The 20,119-nt window shown below is 32.5% G+C and overlaps 1 protein-coding gene across 1 annotated transcript in view; it reads left to right on the top strand.

Moving 5' to 3' along the window:
* Positions 1-20,119, top strand: part of LOC117117934 (U6 snRNA-associated Sm-like protein LSm4) — a 31,578-nt gene that overhangs the window by 9,083 nt on the left and 2,376 nt on the right. Inside the window, exon 4 of the mRNA XM_033262418.1 lies at positions 1,438-1,606. Coding sequence (XP_033118309.1) covers positions 1,438-1,606 — 169 coding nt within the window. The remainder of the gene's footprint in view (positions 1-1,437; positions 1,607-20,119) is intronic.

Below are 20,119 nucleotides of genomic sequence, written 5' to 3' on the forward strand. Positions count from 1 at the left end.
GAATTAACTATCAACAATAACTGACACGCGGACACGGTTTTGTTAAATAAACAACAAATTTTCAACGTTCATTTTAACGCAATGTGAACGCAACGCAATTCAATGCAAACGCAACACAAAGGCAACGGGTAAAATGCGTTGTGATTTTTGCGATAATTCTGGCCAGTACTGTACTAAAAAAAAACATTTTGTCCCCACCCTTCTAAAAATAAAAATTAGTTCGTTAAATAAGGTATTAAAAAAGTTTTGCGTAAGGCACATAGAAAAAATTGTTAGATTATCACTCCCGCCTGTGTCAAAAATATGGGAATTATTGATGCGGGAATAAACATTTTTTTATGTTGCCGCATCATTTAGTCCAACAGCATAAAGAAAACAATGCAATTTTGTGGCTCAAAATACATTTCCTTAAATAAAAACATAAAATTTAACCAGTTTTTATACAATATTTACAATATTGTTGCCAAATTAAAACAGTCCCCTCTTCGATAAAAGAAGTAATATTCTGTTGTTCCGATTAAAAAAAAAAAAAAAGAAAACCGAGTTTTAATCTAATAATTTTTGTCTGTGTGCCCTAATGTGGATTATCTGTCCTGGTAGGTTGCTCATTTGCAACTTTCAATTTTCTAACCCACTCAGAAAGGGGATTTTTGTCTGGTTGTGATAGACATTTTTGTTAGGATTTAACTTAAGTTACAGAAAGTTTTTTTTGCTAAAAGTTGTTCTTAGTTAGCTAAGTTTTATACTATATTAGCATTACCATAGCTTAAAAATCTGCTTGATTATTTATTGAAGCATGCATAGATCAATTTTTTGGTAGGAAATACCTAAGTCAAAAACCAGATGAAAATGAAAATAAAAAATAGGATAATATTTTTTTGTGTAATGCATTGAATTAATCCAAAACACATCCATTTACGTCATGTGATAATCTAGAAAACCTATAAAATTCAATGAAAACTATATATTAAAAGGATCAAGTAAGTTCAAACAAACATCCTTAAATTTAAGCCTCTCTGCAAAAGTATAGAAACACTATCATTTATAGAATGTACAAGCCAATAATTAGCAATATAAGTATTTTTTTATTCTCAATTTCATTGAAAACTTGAACCTTTAAGCCAGCTCCAGAGGATTAAATTTAATGCTCTCTATTATTTATAGGCAGTACCTGTTAATTGGCAATGAAAGTGCTTTTTAATTTTATTCTCATTTTCATTGAAAATTTTCACCTTGAAGCCAGACTTTGAAGGGAAAAAATTGTTGATTGTTGAACTAATTTTTCTAAGACACAAAAAGGGTGTTTTGATAACTACTCACTAACGGTTAGTGAGATACCTATTTTTGAATATTTAAAAATTGGGGGTGGGGGGTAGGGAAGCGGCGTAACCAAAATTGATTCAAATACAGTATTTTTTTCTCCTTTTTTTTTCTTAGGATGGTGATAGATTTTGGAGAATGCCAGAATGCTACATACGTGGTAGCACAATAAAGTACCTCAGAATTCCAGATGAAGTTATTGACATGGTCAAAGAAGAGGTCGTTTCAAAAGGCAGGGGTCGAGGAGGTGGAGGTCGAGGACGAGGAAGGGGTGGACCAGGAAGGGGTAAGTTATGACCTTAATAGTTTAATAGTCCACAGATTTCAGGAGCAAGATGCATGGAGAATATTGATGCTTCTTAAAATTTGAAAGTATTTACCTTTTTTAATTGTATCAGTCTAGCTCTCTAGTTACAGTCAGTAACTGTTTTTATTTCTAATTTTTAAGTGAACATATTATATTTTTTTAGAGAAAGTCTGGTTTTGTGATTCAGAATTAGTGTCCAGTTCAGCTTGGTTTTATCAAATGAAGTGAGCCCTCTATAGCTTAATGTTGTTTTATTTCCAGAAGTGTATTTTATGCTACAAAAAAATGAAATCAATACACACACACTGATCATTAACAAGCCTTATTCAAATACACAATTGAAGTTTGTTTATCTCTTCTGAGTGCCTTAACTAATTCAGACTGGTCAGGATGGTGACTGGTGAAATGTAAGGGGTTGTCAGTTATTAACATATTAGTTCTTACGCCACGTTACAGTGTACCCTGCAGTTACAGTGATCATACCTTCACATCTCGTGAAAAGCCTTCCAGTGATCAACTGTCCATGTGCTGTACCTGTGCTGAAGTCTTGAAAAACTATGTAATTTTGAACAATTCATATATTCATATGTAATAGTTTTTACAAAGTATAACAATAGGCTAATTTTATTCCATCACTACAAAGGTAATTGTAGGCTGTTCTTAATTTTTCGCCTCAGAAATCGATAAATACTACGTACTGTAGATAATAGCAATACTTGCATGTGTATATATTTTCTAATATGTTGCTTGGAATGCATTTCGTGTTGGGATTGCTGTTTTTCTCAGGTTGTGTTCTCAGTGGTGACTACAGTAGATAACTGGAACACAGCATTATATTGGAACTTTATGTGATTAATTCAGATATGTTAGTTTATTCTAAACTACTGTATTGAGCTACAGTATCTATAATAATATATTTGTTGTAGTGTATACAGCCAGCAAGTATGAAGATCATTGGTCAAAGGATTGTCATCATGCTGTCTGGATAAAGTGTTTGTGGTACAGCCACCCACATAAACATTTTAGTGGATGTAACTGTAAAATAAAATAAACTAAGCAATAAATTACTGATCAGGAATATACAGGCATTTCTTGTTCCCTGTAGAAACACGCCACAATGCAGTGTTTTTGTGTTACCACCTGGTGTTAATAAACCAACTCAATCACAATCAAGTTTGATTGATAGTCAAGTGATCAATCAATTACTGATCACCTGATCCTTATGTTGGGCACAAATCCAAAAGAGCGTAAAATGTAACCCCTTGCCCAGGTGCAACATACTCATGGGAGATGATTTGGCCAGTTTTGTGTCATTCTTTTATAAGTTCCATGTCACTTTCTGACCTGTATTGCCAGCAAAATATAAGAAAATGTGATATTTGCTTTTATATAGGAAGTATGAAATCAGAAACAGAATTTGAATTGACCTACTGCATGTTATATTATTTTTTTTCTCAGTTTTTTTTATTTATTTATTTTTTTTCATTTTAGTCTGTTCTACTGAACATCTTTATTTATAAATATTATACTGTAGATTTAGACCAAGTAACAAAAAATTCTCGTCCTGGGTTTTTCATAAAGTTGGTGAGGGAGGCACTTATTATTTGATTTGTTGTTTTTCACAGTTCGTCAAAATACAGTATGACAAAGACTGTTCTGCAAAGCAAAATGTGTTGTAAACAATTTTTCAATAGTTTTTTCATTGCTTCTCTTGCTGTTATTATGGTCTTTGTGTTTGAAAATGCACTTGTAAACTAAAAAATGTATCAGCAATTGAAATTTTGCATTTTTGATGTAAAAAAAACCCCCAAAATTTTGAAAATAACAAATAATAAAAAAAATTAATGCAGGTCCAAAAAATGGTGAGGGAGGGGACGGGAAACAAAGGACTTTTGTTAATTGGCCTTATCACAAACAGAAATTTGCATCAAGAAAGCTCAACAAAAATTATCATTGTTTCCATTTTTATGTATTATTATAGCACTTTATGGTATGCTCACTTATAATTGTGATAGAAGTTGGAATTTAACCTATGACCTCCAGAATTAGTAGCTTGGTATCTTTTACCACTAGACCACTGAGCTTGCACTAGCGGCTTTGGTGGAATTCTTCCCAAATAGCATGAAGTATTGCAATTGCATACAGATATGTACAAGGATCAGTACCTGTAGGCTGTAGGCACCAGTAGAGAAAAACTACTTGAAAAAAATGTTTTCTAAACAATACAGTAGGGCCTAAATACCTCCAGGCCTCTACATTTTATATTAAAACTTTTGTTAAAATTGTTCTGTTTATTGTTTGCAAGTTACAGTAAAGTATGTTTTACAGTACTTCAAACATCAAACAATTTATATTAAAACTTTTGTTAAAATTTTATATTAAAACTTTTGTTAAAATTTTATATTAAAACTTTTGTTAAAATTTTATATTAAAACTTTTGTTAAAATTTTATATTAAAACTTTTGTTAAAATTTTATATTAAAACTTTTGTTAAAATTGTTCGGTTTATTGTTCGCAAGTTACAGTAAAGTAGGGCCTAAGTATGTTTTATAGTACTTTAAACATCAAGTACTACAGTATCACCTTTCCATGTAACCAAGATTTAACACAGTTTCTTCTCAGGGCTTGTGATTTGAGGTGAGTGATTGTATTCTTACACCATCGCACACCTAAAATTCTCTTTAATGGGATTGTGGATTTAGTATGAAACTATTTTTTTTGTGTTGCTTTGTACTAAACACCACATAAATGACTGAAGTAGTAGGAATCTGTTAAGTATACTATTTCATACAGTAGAAAAGAATTTCCCCTACCCCTTGAAAAAAAAAAATAAGAGAGAATAATAATCTAAACACATTAAGGTATGTGTGTTTTTATGGTTACTATTTTCAAATAACAAGCATTTGATTCTTCACTTACTGTAGGCAAGTATTTCATTAAGAGTTGAAATCTGCTAATGTACTTAAATCTAATTTGCTAAGGAGAGAAAAAGTGAAATTGAGTAACCACTGCTAAACTCCTGCCCTCCTATCATCAGTCATGTTATTACAGTTTCTGTAGCATTTACGTCAGACTCGATTGCGTTTTAAGTGGTGAAGTTCACACAAATCTATGTTCTGCTTATTTTTTTGCAGATCTTTATAATTTCATGTGTCAGTTTTCAGGATATTCTGGTTTGTTTTTCTGCTATTTTAATCATTGACCTATCAGTATCTTAACAGGTGGACTCCGCCACAGACATGATTTTATTTCCAGGTGTCACCATTATGTTTTTCTTTAAATTAATTTTTATTGAAAGAGGAAGTGACCCTTATTTACTACCTCTCTGTTTGTTTCTTATGTATTTGAAGAAAACATTTCTAAAATTAACAATCAACCATATCATTACAGTAACAATATACAGATTTGACTTTTTAGCTGAAGATGCATGTGGTGGAGTTTCTGTACATAAGAAATTTCCATTGGATACTGTACATTAAAAACACTAATAGGTAAAATGCTTGGTTGATGTTTTAATGTTAATTTGTAATTCAAATTACATTAAGTTTGCCTTCAAAGAGAATAAAAATATGTAACTAAGTACAAAAAGATGATTGATACAAAAAAAATTATTACAGTGATACCGAAACATTAAAATTAGATACATTTAAAAAAGAAAAACTTAAAAATGTGAAAATATCAGTGAACTTTTGAATCATTCTTTTAGTTTTAACACTATTGTTCCATAAACATTTATCTGAAATCAGTGGTTTCAAGTGGGAGCGGGTAATCCCCTCCCCCAACCGAATTTTCAAAAATTATAACCAAAATGGAGAAAAGAGGAAATTTATCTTACATTTTCTTACCGCAGCCCCAACCATGGCGAAGTGATGTGGTCTAGACTAGTGTCTAGAGCATCCATCTGTGAAGTTCATCCCTGGGCCCACTATTTTAAATTTCTGCATCCGCCACTGAAAATCAACCTCATTGATATTATTGTGTGAGGAGTCGTCGTTTTCACAGTCAATCACACAGTACAGTAGTTTACTACTCCCAAGACTATTTTTTCTAAAAATAGATTTGCACATAAGTAAATCAAAACTATAGATTTGCTAATTTTAGAACTGTACATTTCATAGTCTCTCATTTGGTATCACGCCTTTTCCGCCGTATACAAAGCTCCCAGAAACAGATAAACAAGACAATAATAAAGTAAAAAATACTTTATACCATAACTTTGTATTGTGTTTGAAAAGTCCAGATGAGGGGATTCAATGCATGTCCCAGAAATAGACAAAATGCTAAGGAAAAAACTAAAATGTGGCTCCATCTGCCTGCCCTTCTCTTCCCTTCCCTCTCCCGCTTCACTTTATACTTTTGCGGTCTTGGATCCACATTTAATATCCGAATATAAGTCATGTTTTTCAGAGCCCTATTCAAAGTTATTTGTGTAGACGTTCGTTATTACTTTCACATTATTTATCTCCTAATGAATTATGCTGTCAGACTCATTAACTCTGATATCACACAATGAAAGCCCTTAAATACCGTTACTATATTTACCTGAGCTTTTAATGGATGTGGTATTTAGTCAATACCTGCTTAGAAAAAGGATGAGCAAATGTATGCATTTTATGTCCTTGAAAACTTGCTGTGAATAATCTCTGTAGAGTAAATGTTCCTGAACAATAGCAATAATCTAGCCATAGGTGAAGTCTATAGAGACTACAGGTGGATTAATAGCATAGTAAATGTCGGCACTCTTTTGTAGTGTTAAGTACTCTGTTTAGCCAATAGCATAAATCATCCCTCCGATAACTTAATTATGCTGTCTAAAGCCACCATCAATATCAGTACTAGCTTAAGAAAGTAGATAGATCTTAAGACTTCTAGTTTTCAGTCTTATTCAGTATAATCCATAGATAATAGAGTACCTCTTTATTGATTTGTAATTGGTTGCTGAAATCCCTTTACTGAGTTGATCATTGACAGTCCTATTAAGTTGTTTTGCCTTGCTCTTTAAACATCTAAATTATTTATCTTTTAGGTTGATACTATCTCAAAACATCATCATTATCATTAGAATAATATCTAATGAATAAGTTATGGTTTATGAGCTAAGCTGATAGCTACAGTGTTATTGTTCTTGCTTCTTGTGTTGAAGACCCTTGTTCAAACCTGGTTGCAACCTGTTGGGTTTTAAATGGAGTCTGATCGCTTTGCTCCTCGAATAACCCTCATTTTGAGTGTTAAGCGATTTAAGGACAATGTTTGTACCCATATGTTTGTTGCTCTACTGTAAGTTGGGTGGCGCTGCACTGTGATTGCCGCCGGTGCCCGGGGGGAGGGGGCAGTCAAAATTTTTTTGATTTCCAATTTGAATGATAAAGAATTAATTATTATTATTTTGTACACATGCTTTTACCTGTACAGTATGCTCATGACGATCAACATTACCACTATTTGTGCCAGTGTCCTACAAAATTCACTGCTCGAAATAAAGTGATAATATTTTAATTAAATATTTTTACTGTACCTGTACAGTAGTAGTTAAATTTATATAGCGCTTTACACCAAAACCGTCTGAAAGCGCTTGGTGTGTGCTGGCTCTTACAGTAACTAGCTTCTCCCCTTAGGGTCTCTTCATGTCTGAGCTACTTTGTAAACCGTTAACCATCTACTCTTGTCTGTCCACAAGAGCGGCTCTATGGACCAGTACACCGGGGTAACCCCCTACTCGTCACGGAAGATGTACTGGGTTCTTTTAAGTGCACACGAGCCAAATTGTGTACACTGTGCCTACGGTTTATAATGTAGTCCTTATGTGGAGAAGACTCATTCCACCACCAGAACCATAGGCGAGCGTGCCGTTCGAACCAGTGCCGATATTATGGCCATCAAACCCACCTGTGGCCATCAAATCCACCTGTGTGTGGGTTCTCTTTAAAACTTGTGCAGAGGCAAGAAATGAACACTGTCTCCAACTGCAGGCTTGTATCTAGTGCAGTGGATACATACAGTACTTATCTCCAAAATTGGAAAAGGGCCACATTTTTATTATGGGTACGGAATGTATTGAATATAAAATTTTGTTTTATTCTGTAATAAAAATTAAAATTGTTAATATTGCTATTAACAATATTTGTTTTATTCTGTAATAAAGATTATTATTATTAACAAATAGTAAAATTTTAACAATGCTAACCAGCAACATGGTTTGGCCATTATGAACATTAAAAGTTGTATTTTATTTCTTCAAAATCGAAGATGGTTTATTTTTGTACACCTGTGCACATCTCCCCATGGCAATCCTGGATACGGCCCTGAACTGGTCTTTGCTTTAAACAGACCTAAACCAAATAATTTTGAATAATCTTGAACCTTTTACTCTGTCATTTGAAGGACCACACCCTTAAAACACTGAAAACAATCAAAGCAATTTTGAAGATAATTCTTTTGTACTATGAACAGGAAACCAAATGTGATGAAGACAAACAAAACAGTCACTGCTCGCAAATCGTGTTTTGGAGATAATGACCAAAATATGTCGGAATGTCAAAATCTATTTTACTGCACACTAAACTTTATCACTGTTTTAGGCCTACTGTAAAACATTGAATTGAAGCCCAGTTGGCTTGATCTCGAGAAGAAGCCCATCTTGAATTGAAGCCCCCTCTTAGCAAAAGTAGCCTCAAAAAGAAGCCCATGAGCTTTTTTCAAGATAGCATTGGCTTATTTTTCGAGAAAATACAGTACATACACTGTACATGAATTTCAAAGAAACAAAATATTTAAAAACATGCTTGGTTTATACAGAATTTTAGATGATTTAATGCCAGTTAATACACTCAATGATACAGATTGATGCTACAGTGGCCCTATTTATTGTTTTTTAGTAGTAATTCCCAAAAATTTACAGCATTTATTTTTTAAAGAAGCCCCCATCTTTTCTTTGCATTTTACTTTTAAGTTAACTATTCCTTTTAGATCAGTGTCTTTGTATTAATTTGCTAATATTCCTTAAAGGTTTCCATGGCAAAGTAATAAAATATGTTAATGCTTGCGGTACACCACGCAGATAGTTCTTAAATAATATCTGTCTATCAGATATTATTATCCTGAACATATCCGAAGCAACTCAATCTAAATGCCGAGACATTCTCAACAAACAACAGTTCTTTTCAGAGCTGTCTATGTGATGTACTGCATGCATTAATATATTAATATGATAACTTAAATTACAGTACAGGTATTATGTTTTCAAAATTAAAATATTAACATTTCTAAATTTGTATACTGTGTATAGCTAATTTTGACATCTCAGATTATATCATTACAAAATAAACAAGTGTTTTTTGAATCTGAACTTTCAGTGTACATAATAGCCCTGCAGTAATGCTTCAATTCTATTTATGGTAATAGAGCAATGACCGGATTCATTGGTAAATGGATTTTAATAGTAATCAATTGGTATTGCAAGCCCACTCATTTTTATTCCATAAAGCTCAAAGATCAGAGTACTCAGTACCTGGTTTGTAGTCCCCTAAGAATAGAATTACAGTACTTCATTACCCTGTACTGTAGGTATATGTGAATTGAGCAAAACCTCCACAGCACTCTTTCCTTCATTTGAGACTCATTGTCACCACTCTCAAATTGTCTGGCTCAGGTAGTAATAAAAGAAGAGTTTTAGTATCTGAATATGCCCCAAGTAGCACTAGGTGAGGTATTCCAAGGGTGATGGTTTTCATCTTATGTACTGATTAGATTTCAAAAAAAGTGTTCCGAACATTCTTGAGGTCATTGACCTACTGTACATATGTATCATTCATTTTCTGAATTCAATCACGATTTGAACATTTGGTGTACTACATGAAGTAACATAAAGTTTACATACTGTAAGTAAAAAAAACTGTTGTGTTGCTGAAGTCTAATCGATACAAATTATTTAAAATCCAGCATTAGCTTTTTTTAAAAATATATTTGTTTACCAAATATCCTAAAAAATATTGATCTTTTAAAAGGCCACTTTTTATATTAAGATCTTTATAAAGCAGATTGTATAAGATATCTGTTTAGTGTTCAATTACTCTTTAGAAAAACATACTTTTGTTTCTGATCAGTTGAATTGGAATTCTAAAAATGAATCTCAAAGAACTTAAAGAAGTATTGTACTCCTCCACTCCCCGTCACTGCTTCTGATAATTAATTTAAAAATTGGGTACACAACAGTCAATTAAACATGCATTAAAGTTAGTCCGAAATGGGTCCACTCTTGGATAGGGTCCACTCTTAGATTGTGTCCATTCTTTACACTCTTTGGAAATCCTGGTTATAGCACTGATTGATTGATTGATTAATTGATTGATTGATTGATTGATTGATTGCAGACTTGTAGACTACATTTCTGTCAAAGTATCTCTACTTGAATTCCACACAAATTAGCCTACTGTACATAATAAAGAAACTGAAATTGAATTAATTTAATTTTGTTTGAAATGGTATCTATTCAGATATATTAAACATCCATGGGTCTGCTATATAGTATTTAAACTGGTATAAAATGTCTGAAGAAAAGTCAAGGGAAACCAGACTTAGTAGACTTCAATCTGAATTTAATTGGTACTACTGTACAGTTGGTAGAAATTCAGACATCTTCAGAATTATGCTATCAGGTTCAAGACCTTATTAATAGTATTGCACCTGTCTTGACCATGTAAATATGTATCAAATAATCAGCAACCTAAATTCTTGAACTTATGTTTTCTGGTCTGAAAACCACAAATATGATACAGTCATCAATTATCCATGCTATACAGACTTTCTTACAGTGAGTGGTAAAGTTACTGCATTTTATATTTTGTAATTAATAACATATCTTACATTATATTAATAATTTGTAAAGTTTCTGAAAAAGGTTGAAGGTACAAATATTCCAAAACAAATATACTGTGGTAAAAAAACTGCACAATTATTTTTGCCTGGTTCTGTACATCTATTGGCTACAGTATCTGCCTACAGTACTCCCTGTTGTAGGTATATATTGAGCTAAGCAGCGGTGAATCAAAGGTTATCATGTTACTTGTTGACAATAAAAGACACCGCAACGAGTTAATAGTATAGCCTGTTGCAGCGGGCCTGTTCTTTGATGTTTTCAGAGTTCAGAGACCAAGTTGGAAAATGAAACAATTATAAGAAAATGAAGTGAAAACCAAGCATGAAATAAACATCTTTAGTTACTTCAAAGCAGATCATGATTACTGCTCTCCTCAAATTAAGATCACCGATTTTTGTTCTTATTAGTTTTAATAATCATAACCAATAGGCCCCTAAAGTTTTCTGAACTCTGAGACAGTTTTTATAGATTAGGAGTACGACCGTGAGATATTGTATTGACATTATAATTTGTTGGTTGTTATATGATAAGATAACTTATATTATCCTTTTAACCATTAAGATAAAATAGAAATTATTTTGCACTGTCATAAAACATGAACAGAACAATGTATCTAAAGCAATGTGGCAAATACTGTACTGTACACTTGGGGATATGTTAAGATTTATGCCCATACATGGATGTGAAATGATATCATCATTAAACATATGATACAATTGTTTGTATGTGTCACAATGATTAGTGTGGATAGACCTTAGTATTCATGAAAAGGCAGGGTCATTCCAGCTCAAATCAAAAAGTTCCCCTGTGACCCCTTGATTTTCCTTTAAAAAAATTCTAAAAATACATTGATATGTCAAAAGCAAGAATCCAAAATTTCAGCTTGAATTTCCAAGCGGTTTATAAGTATAAAATGACCTTTTGAAATTTAGTACCACGCCCCCTTCTTTTCATGTAATGGCTCCTTTAACTTTGTACTGTTTTACGGAGCTATCTTCTGGAATAACAAAGATAAAAAGTTGTAAATTGCTATAGACAGATATTTGGTCCCTCCTACCATTCAAATTTGCATGACCAAATATACAATAACTAAAATAAATCTAGCTAGAACGTCTTGCTTACTTTGCGCAGTTTAATGTCCGTTGTTTCCCGTCATCGAGGGTTGGACACATTCATATCATGTCTCGGCTTAATGGCATTTCTTCTCCATTTAGAGCATCTTGTGCTGGAGCAGCATCTATCAACAAGTAATTTTAAAATTTTATATAATAACATTTTAAAACATCCAAATTAGAAACTTCCAAAGGAATACAATCACTTCATTTTGCATCATTTTATTTGTCTCAATAAAATTGATTAAACAAACAGCACCTTACTATGGCTACAGTCAGTATTGGAAACAGGGAGAGACAGGATTCTGAAAGAGCAAATTAAGTCAATTTTTTTTTTAGCTCATTATTATTATTTATTCTTTATATACTGTAGGCACTTTTAGTACTATTACATTGATTTTTAAAGTAGTAAAGTTGGAACATAACAAAATATATACAATAAAAAGAATTGTTTAACAAAAAATTAAAAGAATATAAATATATAAATACACACAAAAAATATAAACCAAGCAAGAGAAGAGTCAATGAAATACATTTTTGTAGTAAAATTGTTTTGGAATGAATGTAATGACATATTTTGAAAGTTAATTTTTAATTAATTAGGAAGTTCATTCCACATTTTTGTTGGCTGGTAAAGAAAAGTCCATTTTCCTTGACTATACTGTAGGCCTATTCGAAGATATGATACAAACACAAAGTATTTTCAAATTATCCAATTATTTTTTTTAATTAATAAATTGTTTATCACTTATTGCACCCTTAGTTAAACATTAAAGTAAATCATATTCAAAGGAATGGCAGTTCTGTGGATTGTTGTCCCTCTTGCATTGCCTTAAACATGGTGAAACTGTGAGCCAGGCCCCATGAGTTGATCCAAAAATAATATTCTAGACATGGGGTGAAGAAAACGTTAATCTCCTCCTGTGGGAGATAGCTAATGAAATCAGTGGCTCCAGCTAGGTCAAGTTAAAACTATGTTAAATGGTGCTTAGCTAACACTTTATGATCTTAGTTTACAATGTCTAAAAGAAATTTAGACATTGCAGTGCCCAACAAGTCTACTATGAACCTAGGGTACATTTTTATTTTATATTCTATCAAGAGTCAGAATTCACCTTTACTGTCACCCCTTAAGGATGATGTTTTGAGAATAACAAAATAATATTTTTTTTTAAATTGGATTGAAATAAAAAAAAAATAATAATAACGTTTAAATACAGTACATAAATAGGCCTACAAGATGTTATTAATGTAGTCTGTATTGCTAATAAATAGAATAAATATAACTGTTAAATTTTATTTAATGTACAAAGGTTTACTTATTTTTTTTTTTAATAACCAGCTTTCAACTACATCATATTACAAGGTACTAAATTGGTGGGTAATAAATTGAAGGATTTTATATTAAAATGTTTTGCAAAATTCTGTTCAAAAGATTTTTTTCAGTCTTTATCTTATTGGAAGCTATTTGATCTTGTTAATTAAATGAGCAATTTAAATCATTTTATTCTTAGAATTTTTTGAGGTTTTTTCCTGCTGATTTCACCATAAACAATCTTTGATTCTGTTTTGCTGATTCATAATTTGCCATGACTGGCGACAGCCAGAGCTTCTGTAATAGATAACATCAATAGTTAGTGTTGAAGTTTCATTCTCAAGTTCAATTGAAGATAGTACAATTAGCAGTAAAACAGGCAATATCCAGACTAACAGGTTTTGAGAATATACACATCCTTGTAAACTAATTAAAAAGAAACTTGAAAGGTTCCCTTTCTGAAAAAAATAAAAAGAAGTAAATTTCAGTTTTTGCTTTCTATAAACATGCCATAAGCTGCAGCCTTCAAAAAGTATAATTCCTTTAATAATTGTGTCTGCTGCCGCCTTTAGCATGCTGAAGAGGCCTACAGCTTGATATGTGTGACCTAGGGTAAATTCTGATAATGTGATCTATAGAACGTTTCAGTGTTTCTAAAGCCATTTACATGGAATATTACCCATTTCATTTATTCATTTTCTTGTTGTTTCATCTTCCTTTTATATTTTTCCTTCATTCTTTTCTCTATCGCTCTCTGTTTTATTTTATTTTTGTTTTAAATTTTTAGGGAAAAAGGAAAAATCGCCAATCAATGGTGTTACCTGGTAGTGTGTTCAAGTGTTGTACCCTATAAGGAAAAATTACCCCATCATTGGTTGTTTTCCGTTGTAATATTCCCCATACTAATTCTGAAACCCTTTCCAAATATCATATGATGTGGGGTATACAGTAATACAGTCGTTGATAAACAGCCGGTGAAAATTAGCACTCTAAAGCCCTTTCTAATACTGTAGTGCGTGGGACATGCAGTCATTGTTTAAACACATTACCTACTTCATGTTCCATCCGAAGTTGATCTATTACATGTCAAAGAGTGCAGTGCATAGATCATGGATCAGCAGAACAACCACACAACCACACAGTAATTAATTATATAAAGATGGTAATACTGTAGGAATTATATTATTCCAAGATTTTTCCATTGCTTTTCCATTTCAAAGAAAAGGAATAAAGCAAAGAGTTAAATAAGTATGTTCCAAAAAACATCATTTTGATGGAGCTGCCCACACTGTTTATACCGTGATTTGCCCATTAAATAGGGATAAGATGACATCATTGTACTTATATGACAAGTCACAGATATTTTCCACGTAAAACTTGATAGTTTCGGATATAACTTTCATTAAATATCTTTGAAAATACTATCAAAAAAACCAAAAAATTAACTGAAATAAAGGATACAGAATATCACTATTCCATTTTAAATATCTTTGGGCTTATTCGACTGGTTCATTTTGTTGACTACGATTTTTCGCTGAGTATTATTTTCATTCGACTGGTTCGTAAAGTAGACTTCATTGACAACGAAAATTAACGTAAACCAGAGTGCGTTTATCAGCGTTAAGGTATCCATGTGACCAAAACAATCATGGCTGATTGGTCAGTTTAACAACAGCATTTTGCGTTAATATAATTTAGATTAAATTTCAGAAAATAAAACTTTAAATATTTATCCACATGAAATCAATAAATAATTGTAGGGTAACAGAGTTAAAAAACTGAATAAAAATGTTTTTTTGCGGACATCCCATACTGCCGTAAGCCAAAGCAATCTTGAATGCGCAGTGTGTATTGTGGTAACTATGCAGCCATTTTGTTTTGTCGAGTATCACCAGTTTTCTAATCAACTGGTTGTCTTTGTTAAGTAGGATTTTTACCATTGCGCAGGTGGGTGTGGTTTAACAAAGAACAACCAGTCGAATACGGCCAATGATTCCCCAGAATGAACTCTTAATGTGTGTCCACACTATCAAATTTTATGCGACAAATAAAGTGATATGCCATTTTGATGTATTATGACATTTATCATACATGCTGTATTGGCGCATCACACAAATTTTTAATCTATTTCTGTAGTGCGTCAAACTTTTTCTGATGAAACAACGGCTTATTATGCGCAGATATCTCTAGGGTGGATTTAGGGGCAGAGGGGGAAAGTAAAAAAAAAAAAAGAAAAAAGAGCAAAGAGAGAAAGACAAAGAAATTACTGATTGTCCAAAACGCCTCAGAGGTTATTTCTTTGTGTTTAGAATACAAAAATAAAACAAAAATTTCCCAGGAGTCCATTCCCCGTATCCTCCTAACTAAGGTAGTGTTGTCTATCGATTCTCCCCACCCCCCTTCCCCCTTTCTGGTCCCATTTCGGACATCTCGGGATATAGACAATAACGCAATCTGTTAAAACAGTTTGTGCACAAGATAGATATAAACCACAAGACAGATACTGTATTTAATTAAAGATATGAATTTGGTTTTCTACTAACATGTATCTCGTGTACAGTAAATATACTGGCAGTGATATACTGTTAACATTTAATTCATATAAAATGTAATCTCATTACGTGTACCTTGAGTAGTGATTACGTAATAGCCCTACTGATCTTTGTTTCTGCCATGGATATCAGCGCTTTACAAACTGATGATTGATTGATTGATTGAGTGAGCTCGGTCAATAGTTAAATTTTCTCGCATTATTGGCTCTCTTGAATGTCATGGGAAAATTTATCGGAAGCTCTTGGCCCTGTTCCCGCAGCGAAAAATAACAAAATGGCTGCTTTCCGATAATTTATCGGGTAATAAATGCTGCGGAAACACAAACCTAATAGGTGAAGGTATTTTATGGCTGTTTGATGGTTCCAACTTTCTGATACGTATTACAACCTAAATTATATTTTTTACTTTATTGCGTGGGAGGATTGAATTCATGAACTATTGATGAGATTCGTTTCTAAGAAGTTTGTTTTCATTGAAACTTTAAACCGTGTAATTCTCGGTAGACGTCAACGATACCAGGGGCGCTTGATGATAGAACTACCCAGACCAATCATGGGTGTAACTATATCATTGTTAATGAAGTAGTCAAAGGAGGCTGCCTAGCAGGCTGGGTTGTCTCCAGAGACTACTTGATTGAGATAAATAAACTCTGAGTTTTGATGCTATTCATAATACACAATTATAGTAGGTTTCTCTAGGGAGTGAATTACTGTGGTACAACTGTAAATGAAGCTTGTGTTGCATTAGAAAGTTTGCTCATACTAATTGCTAGTAAATGGCTCTTGACAATGGGTTTACATAGTACTACTAGAAGCAGAGAACAGGGAGTACTTTAACCTTCAAAGAGAATTAAAGAGAAACCCATGGTAAAACGTCTAGATAGGAATATATCCCGATGTCCACTAAAAAAGGGTTTGTTATACCATGAAGCTAATGTATAACGTAACTTTAATATAAATGCTATTGAATAGTATTAAAGGATAAGTTTACCAATTTTTAATTATTATAAAGCCTTTTAATAATATACTCAGAAAATACATAATATCCCATTTCTAAAATGCCGAATCTTGTGCATGCACGCTCCCAACTAGATTTGCAGTGACGTTGCAAATTTTTTTGTGCAGTATTAGCAACAGGCCATTTATAAATTATTATTATAAATTAATAATACACTGTTTAAAAATATGAAGGATTTACGTGATGGTACCTTACAGTAATTTACTCTAAAATATCATTACAATGTTAATAAACATACAGTATGAATATTGTTAGGTTTAAAAATATGAAAAATTTACATGAAGGTACTTTAGGTGGAATAACATAAGATCACATAGATTACACAAATCAGTTATCAAAATGAAGGTATCAGACGTCACTAGTTTCGCTTTATGTAATTCTATGACATCTCAAAACAATTTCTACATCTGTTGAAGATTAGAACTCATATGTGAAGCGATTTGAGAGGCGGTAAGAGGGAAATTGCCAATTAACTTTTTCCTGTCTCAAATTGGTTAGATTTAACTTGAGCGTAGCAAGTTGTATAACACTGTCAACAACTGAACTGAAGCATCATTGGTGGTACTGTACGAAAAATTGATGTAGTCACTAAAATATAAATTACTAGATTAAATTTGTATATTAATATAATATTTATTAATTTTATAATTATTATTCAAGATGATTAGCAACAACATCAGTATGATCATGAAAATCATTAACTTCAAACAACTTTATCTAACATCATCAACTTTATAGTATCTATTATCAACACATTAATTTCTTACCTGTAATATTGATTATTAAGTATTAAACAATATTTTGTTAACTTATTATCATTAATTTAATTTATATTATTATTATATTTTCAAGGTTTATATACAGTAGGTGTTACTAAATTTTGTTTTATCATTAGCAGTTCATTAACTTACTGTACCACAAATGTACGTATTTAATGTTTTATACAACAGATCATTAATTTATCTAGTCTTTTTACAAAATCAATTACTGCTAGCCTTAACATATTTACTTGTACAATTTTCAAGAAACTACTGGTATGTCTTTAGATGTTTAACCTCTGATGACCTCACAGGGTCATTGTCCCTAGGTGTGGTTGTCTACTGAGCCTGAGGGTTACTGGTACCTTTGTATATTTGGTGTTTTTTCAGTATTTATCACCAAACTGTGTTCTCGATGACTGAAATTTTCAATAGACTAACAGATTGGTTAACCATTCATAGACCAAAAAACAATTTCTCTTTTGCCCAAGCACAACATTTTTTTGAAATTGGGGTTGATTGGCCGGCATATTTTACAAATTTTCTAGACCTACTACTAGGTTCATAACCACTCATCACTTAACCCATACCAATAAACTAGTAGCCACAGGACTAAGTGTAAGTGGACTAATTACCAAACTTCATACAAGCATTTTGGTCTCTCCATAGTAATATATTCACAAATGAGGCATGTCGTGGCAAAATGGTTAAGTTGTCGCACAGGCCAGTATTGAGTAAATGCTATAAAATATGGGAGCTCAAAAAATTGCCTAAAAATCCAAAATATTTTTTCACTATAGATCAACAGTTTAATGTCTTATTAATCATGTCCCAAAGTATTAGTTCTGGAAGTGATCAACAAATTGTTTATTTAATGTTACTTTTAATTTCTTACTTGTAATATTGATTATTAAGTATTAAACAATATTTTGTTAACTTATTATCATTAATTTAATTTATATTATTATTATATTTTCAAGGTTTATATACAGTAGGTGTTACTAAATTTTGTTTTATCATTAGCAGTTCATTAACTTACTGTACCACAAATGTACGTATTTAATGTTTTATACAACAGATCATTAATTTATCTAGTCTTTTTACAAAATCAATTACTGCTAGCCTTAACATATTTACTTGTACAATTTTCAAGAAACTACTGGTATGTCTTTAGATGTTTAACCTCTGATGACCTCACAGGGTCATTGTCCCTAGGTGTGGTTGTCTACTGAGCCTGAGGGTTACTGGTACCTTTGTATATTTGGTGTTTTTTCAGTATTTATCACCAAACTGTGTTCTCGATGACTGAAATTTTCAATAGACTAACAGATTGGTTAACCATTCATAGACCAAAAAACAATTTCTCTTTTGCCCAAGCACAGCATTTTTTTGAAATTGGGGTTGATTGGCCGGCATATTTTACAAATTTTCTAGACCTACTACTAGGTTCATAACCACTCGTCACTTAACCCATACCAATAAACTAGTAGGCACAGGACTAAGTGTAAGTGGACTAATTACCAAACTTCATACAAGCATTTTGGTCTCTCCATAGTAATATATTCACAAATGGGCCTGAGATTTTTGGGATTTAGGATCAGTTAGGCTTGTGGGAGAGGGGATGGGGTGTCTTATCCTAATGAAAGCAGAGAGCAGGCACAGATCTAAAACTCACCCTGACTATCGCACAGATGGGGAGGCTTACCTGGGGTTTACAGGGGAAATCCCTCTGTACTCATTCAAGTCATACCCTGGGCTTTTCCCCAAGGAAATAGTGACCTACATAAAATTAGGAAGTAAGTAAAAGTAGGGGGTGGGCTTATTTCTGAGGAACTACTGTATCAGAATTTTTACCAAGTACTATAATGTTAGAATTTCCCAGGTGATAACTGGCAAACAACAAAAGATAAAATGGAAAATTTCAAGGAATTTTATGTATGTCAAAAATATGGAGTTTTAGGAGTATAGATCTGTTAGTTATCTGATTTCTTCGTGCTACCTTATTATGTTTATTTATGTGCACATTGCCACCTCCGGGTTCCACAGAGTACCTCCTTGGTTCTACTCAACTCGCCAAGGGTACCACTAATTGTTATCATTGAAGATCATATTCAAGCATTGCCTATAGCCTCACATTTTTCTATGATGAATCTTGTCAACATCAACGATCACATCAACTATAGCCTATATAGTGTGTACAGATAAATAGTTTCTAATATGTCCGTCATTGTTTTGTGCCCTAAATTATTTAGTATGTTGTGTCACAGACCTCTACACAATGTCAGCATCGGTGGTGTTATAAAATGTGTTTTTACAGTTAAACTTGCCTGAGTCGACTTTGTCAATCTTTTTTACATGCCAAATTCTTGTGTTTTTCATTAATTGATGATCTGTTAGTCAAAATTGAAACAATTTTTCAATGCCATTTTGGATATGACTTAAGCAAGTTCAACTGTATATGGGTTGTATGGTTCCCTCTGTTCCATTATATCTGGGCGATAACTCTTGATGTTGCTGTTCTTCAGTTACTGTACCTTTATCTGCTTCTACTACCTCTCTTTAAATTTTCTTCTCTCTTGTATAAACTATTCAAACCTTTTTTGAAGGTTATATTTCAATATTTAATAGCTTATTAGTTATTAGCTTTTTCAATTGAATATTAGAAAAGAACATAATTTTCTTGGCAGAGACTTACAGTATCAGTGTGTATAAGTAATTGGAAGGCCTGGGAAAAAGTTGTTGTTCCTCCAATCATAAACATTATTATTATAAAAATGCCTCTAGCACTAAATACCACCCATACTATATGACCCAACAGTGTTTTTCTGGAGCAAAGAAAAAATCTCTTCTCCCTCCCCCTTA

Source organism: Anneissia japonica, unplaced genomic scaffold, assembly GCF_011630105.1.
Source record: "Anneissia japonica isolate Jap-2015-1 unplaced genomic scaffold, ASM1163010v1 scaffold3106_len312699_cov133, whole genome shotgun sequence".
Classification (NCBI taxonomy): domain Eukaryota; kingdom Metazoa; phylum Echinodermata; class Crinoidea; order Comatulida; family Comatulidae; genus Anneissia; species Anneissia japonica.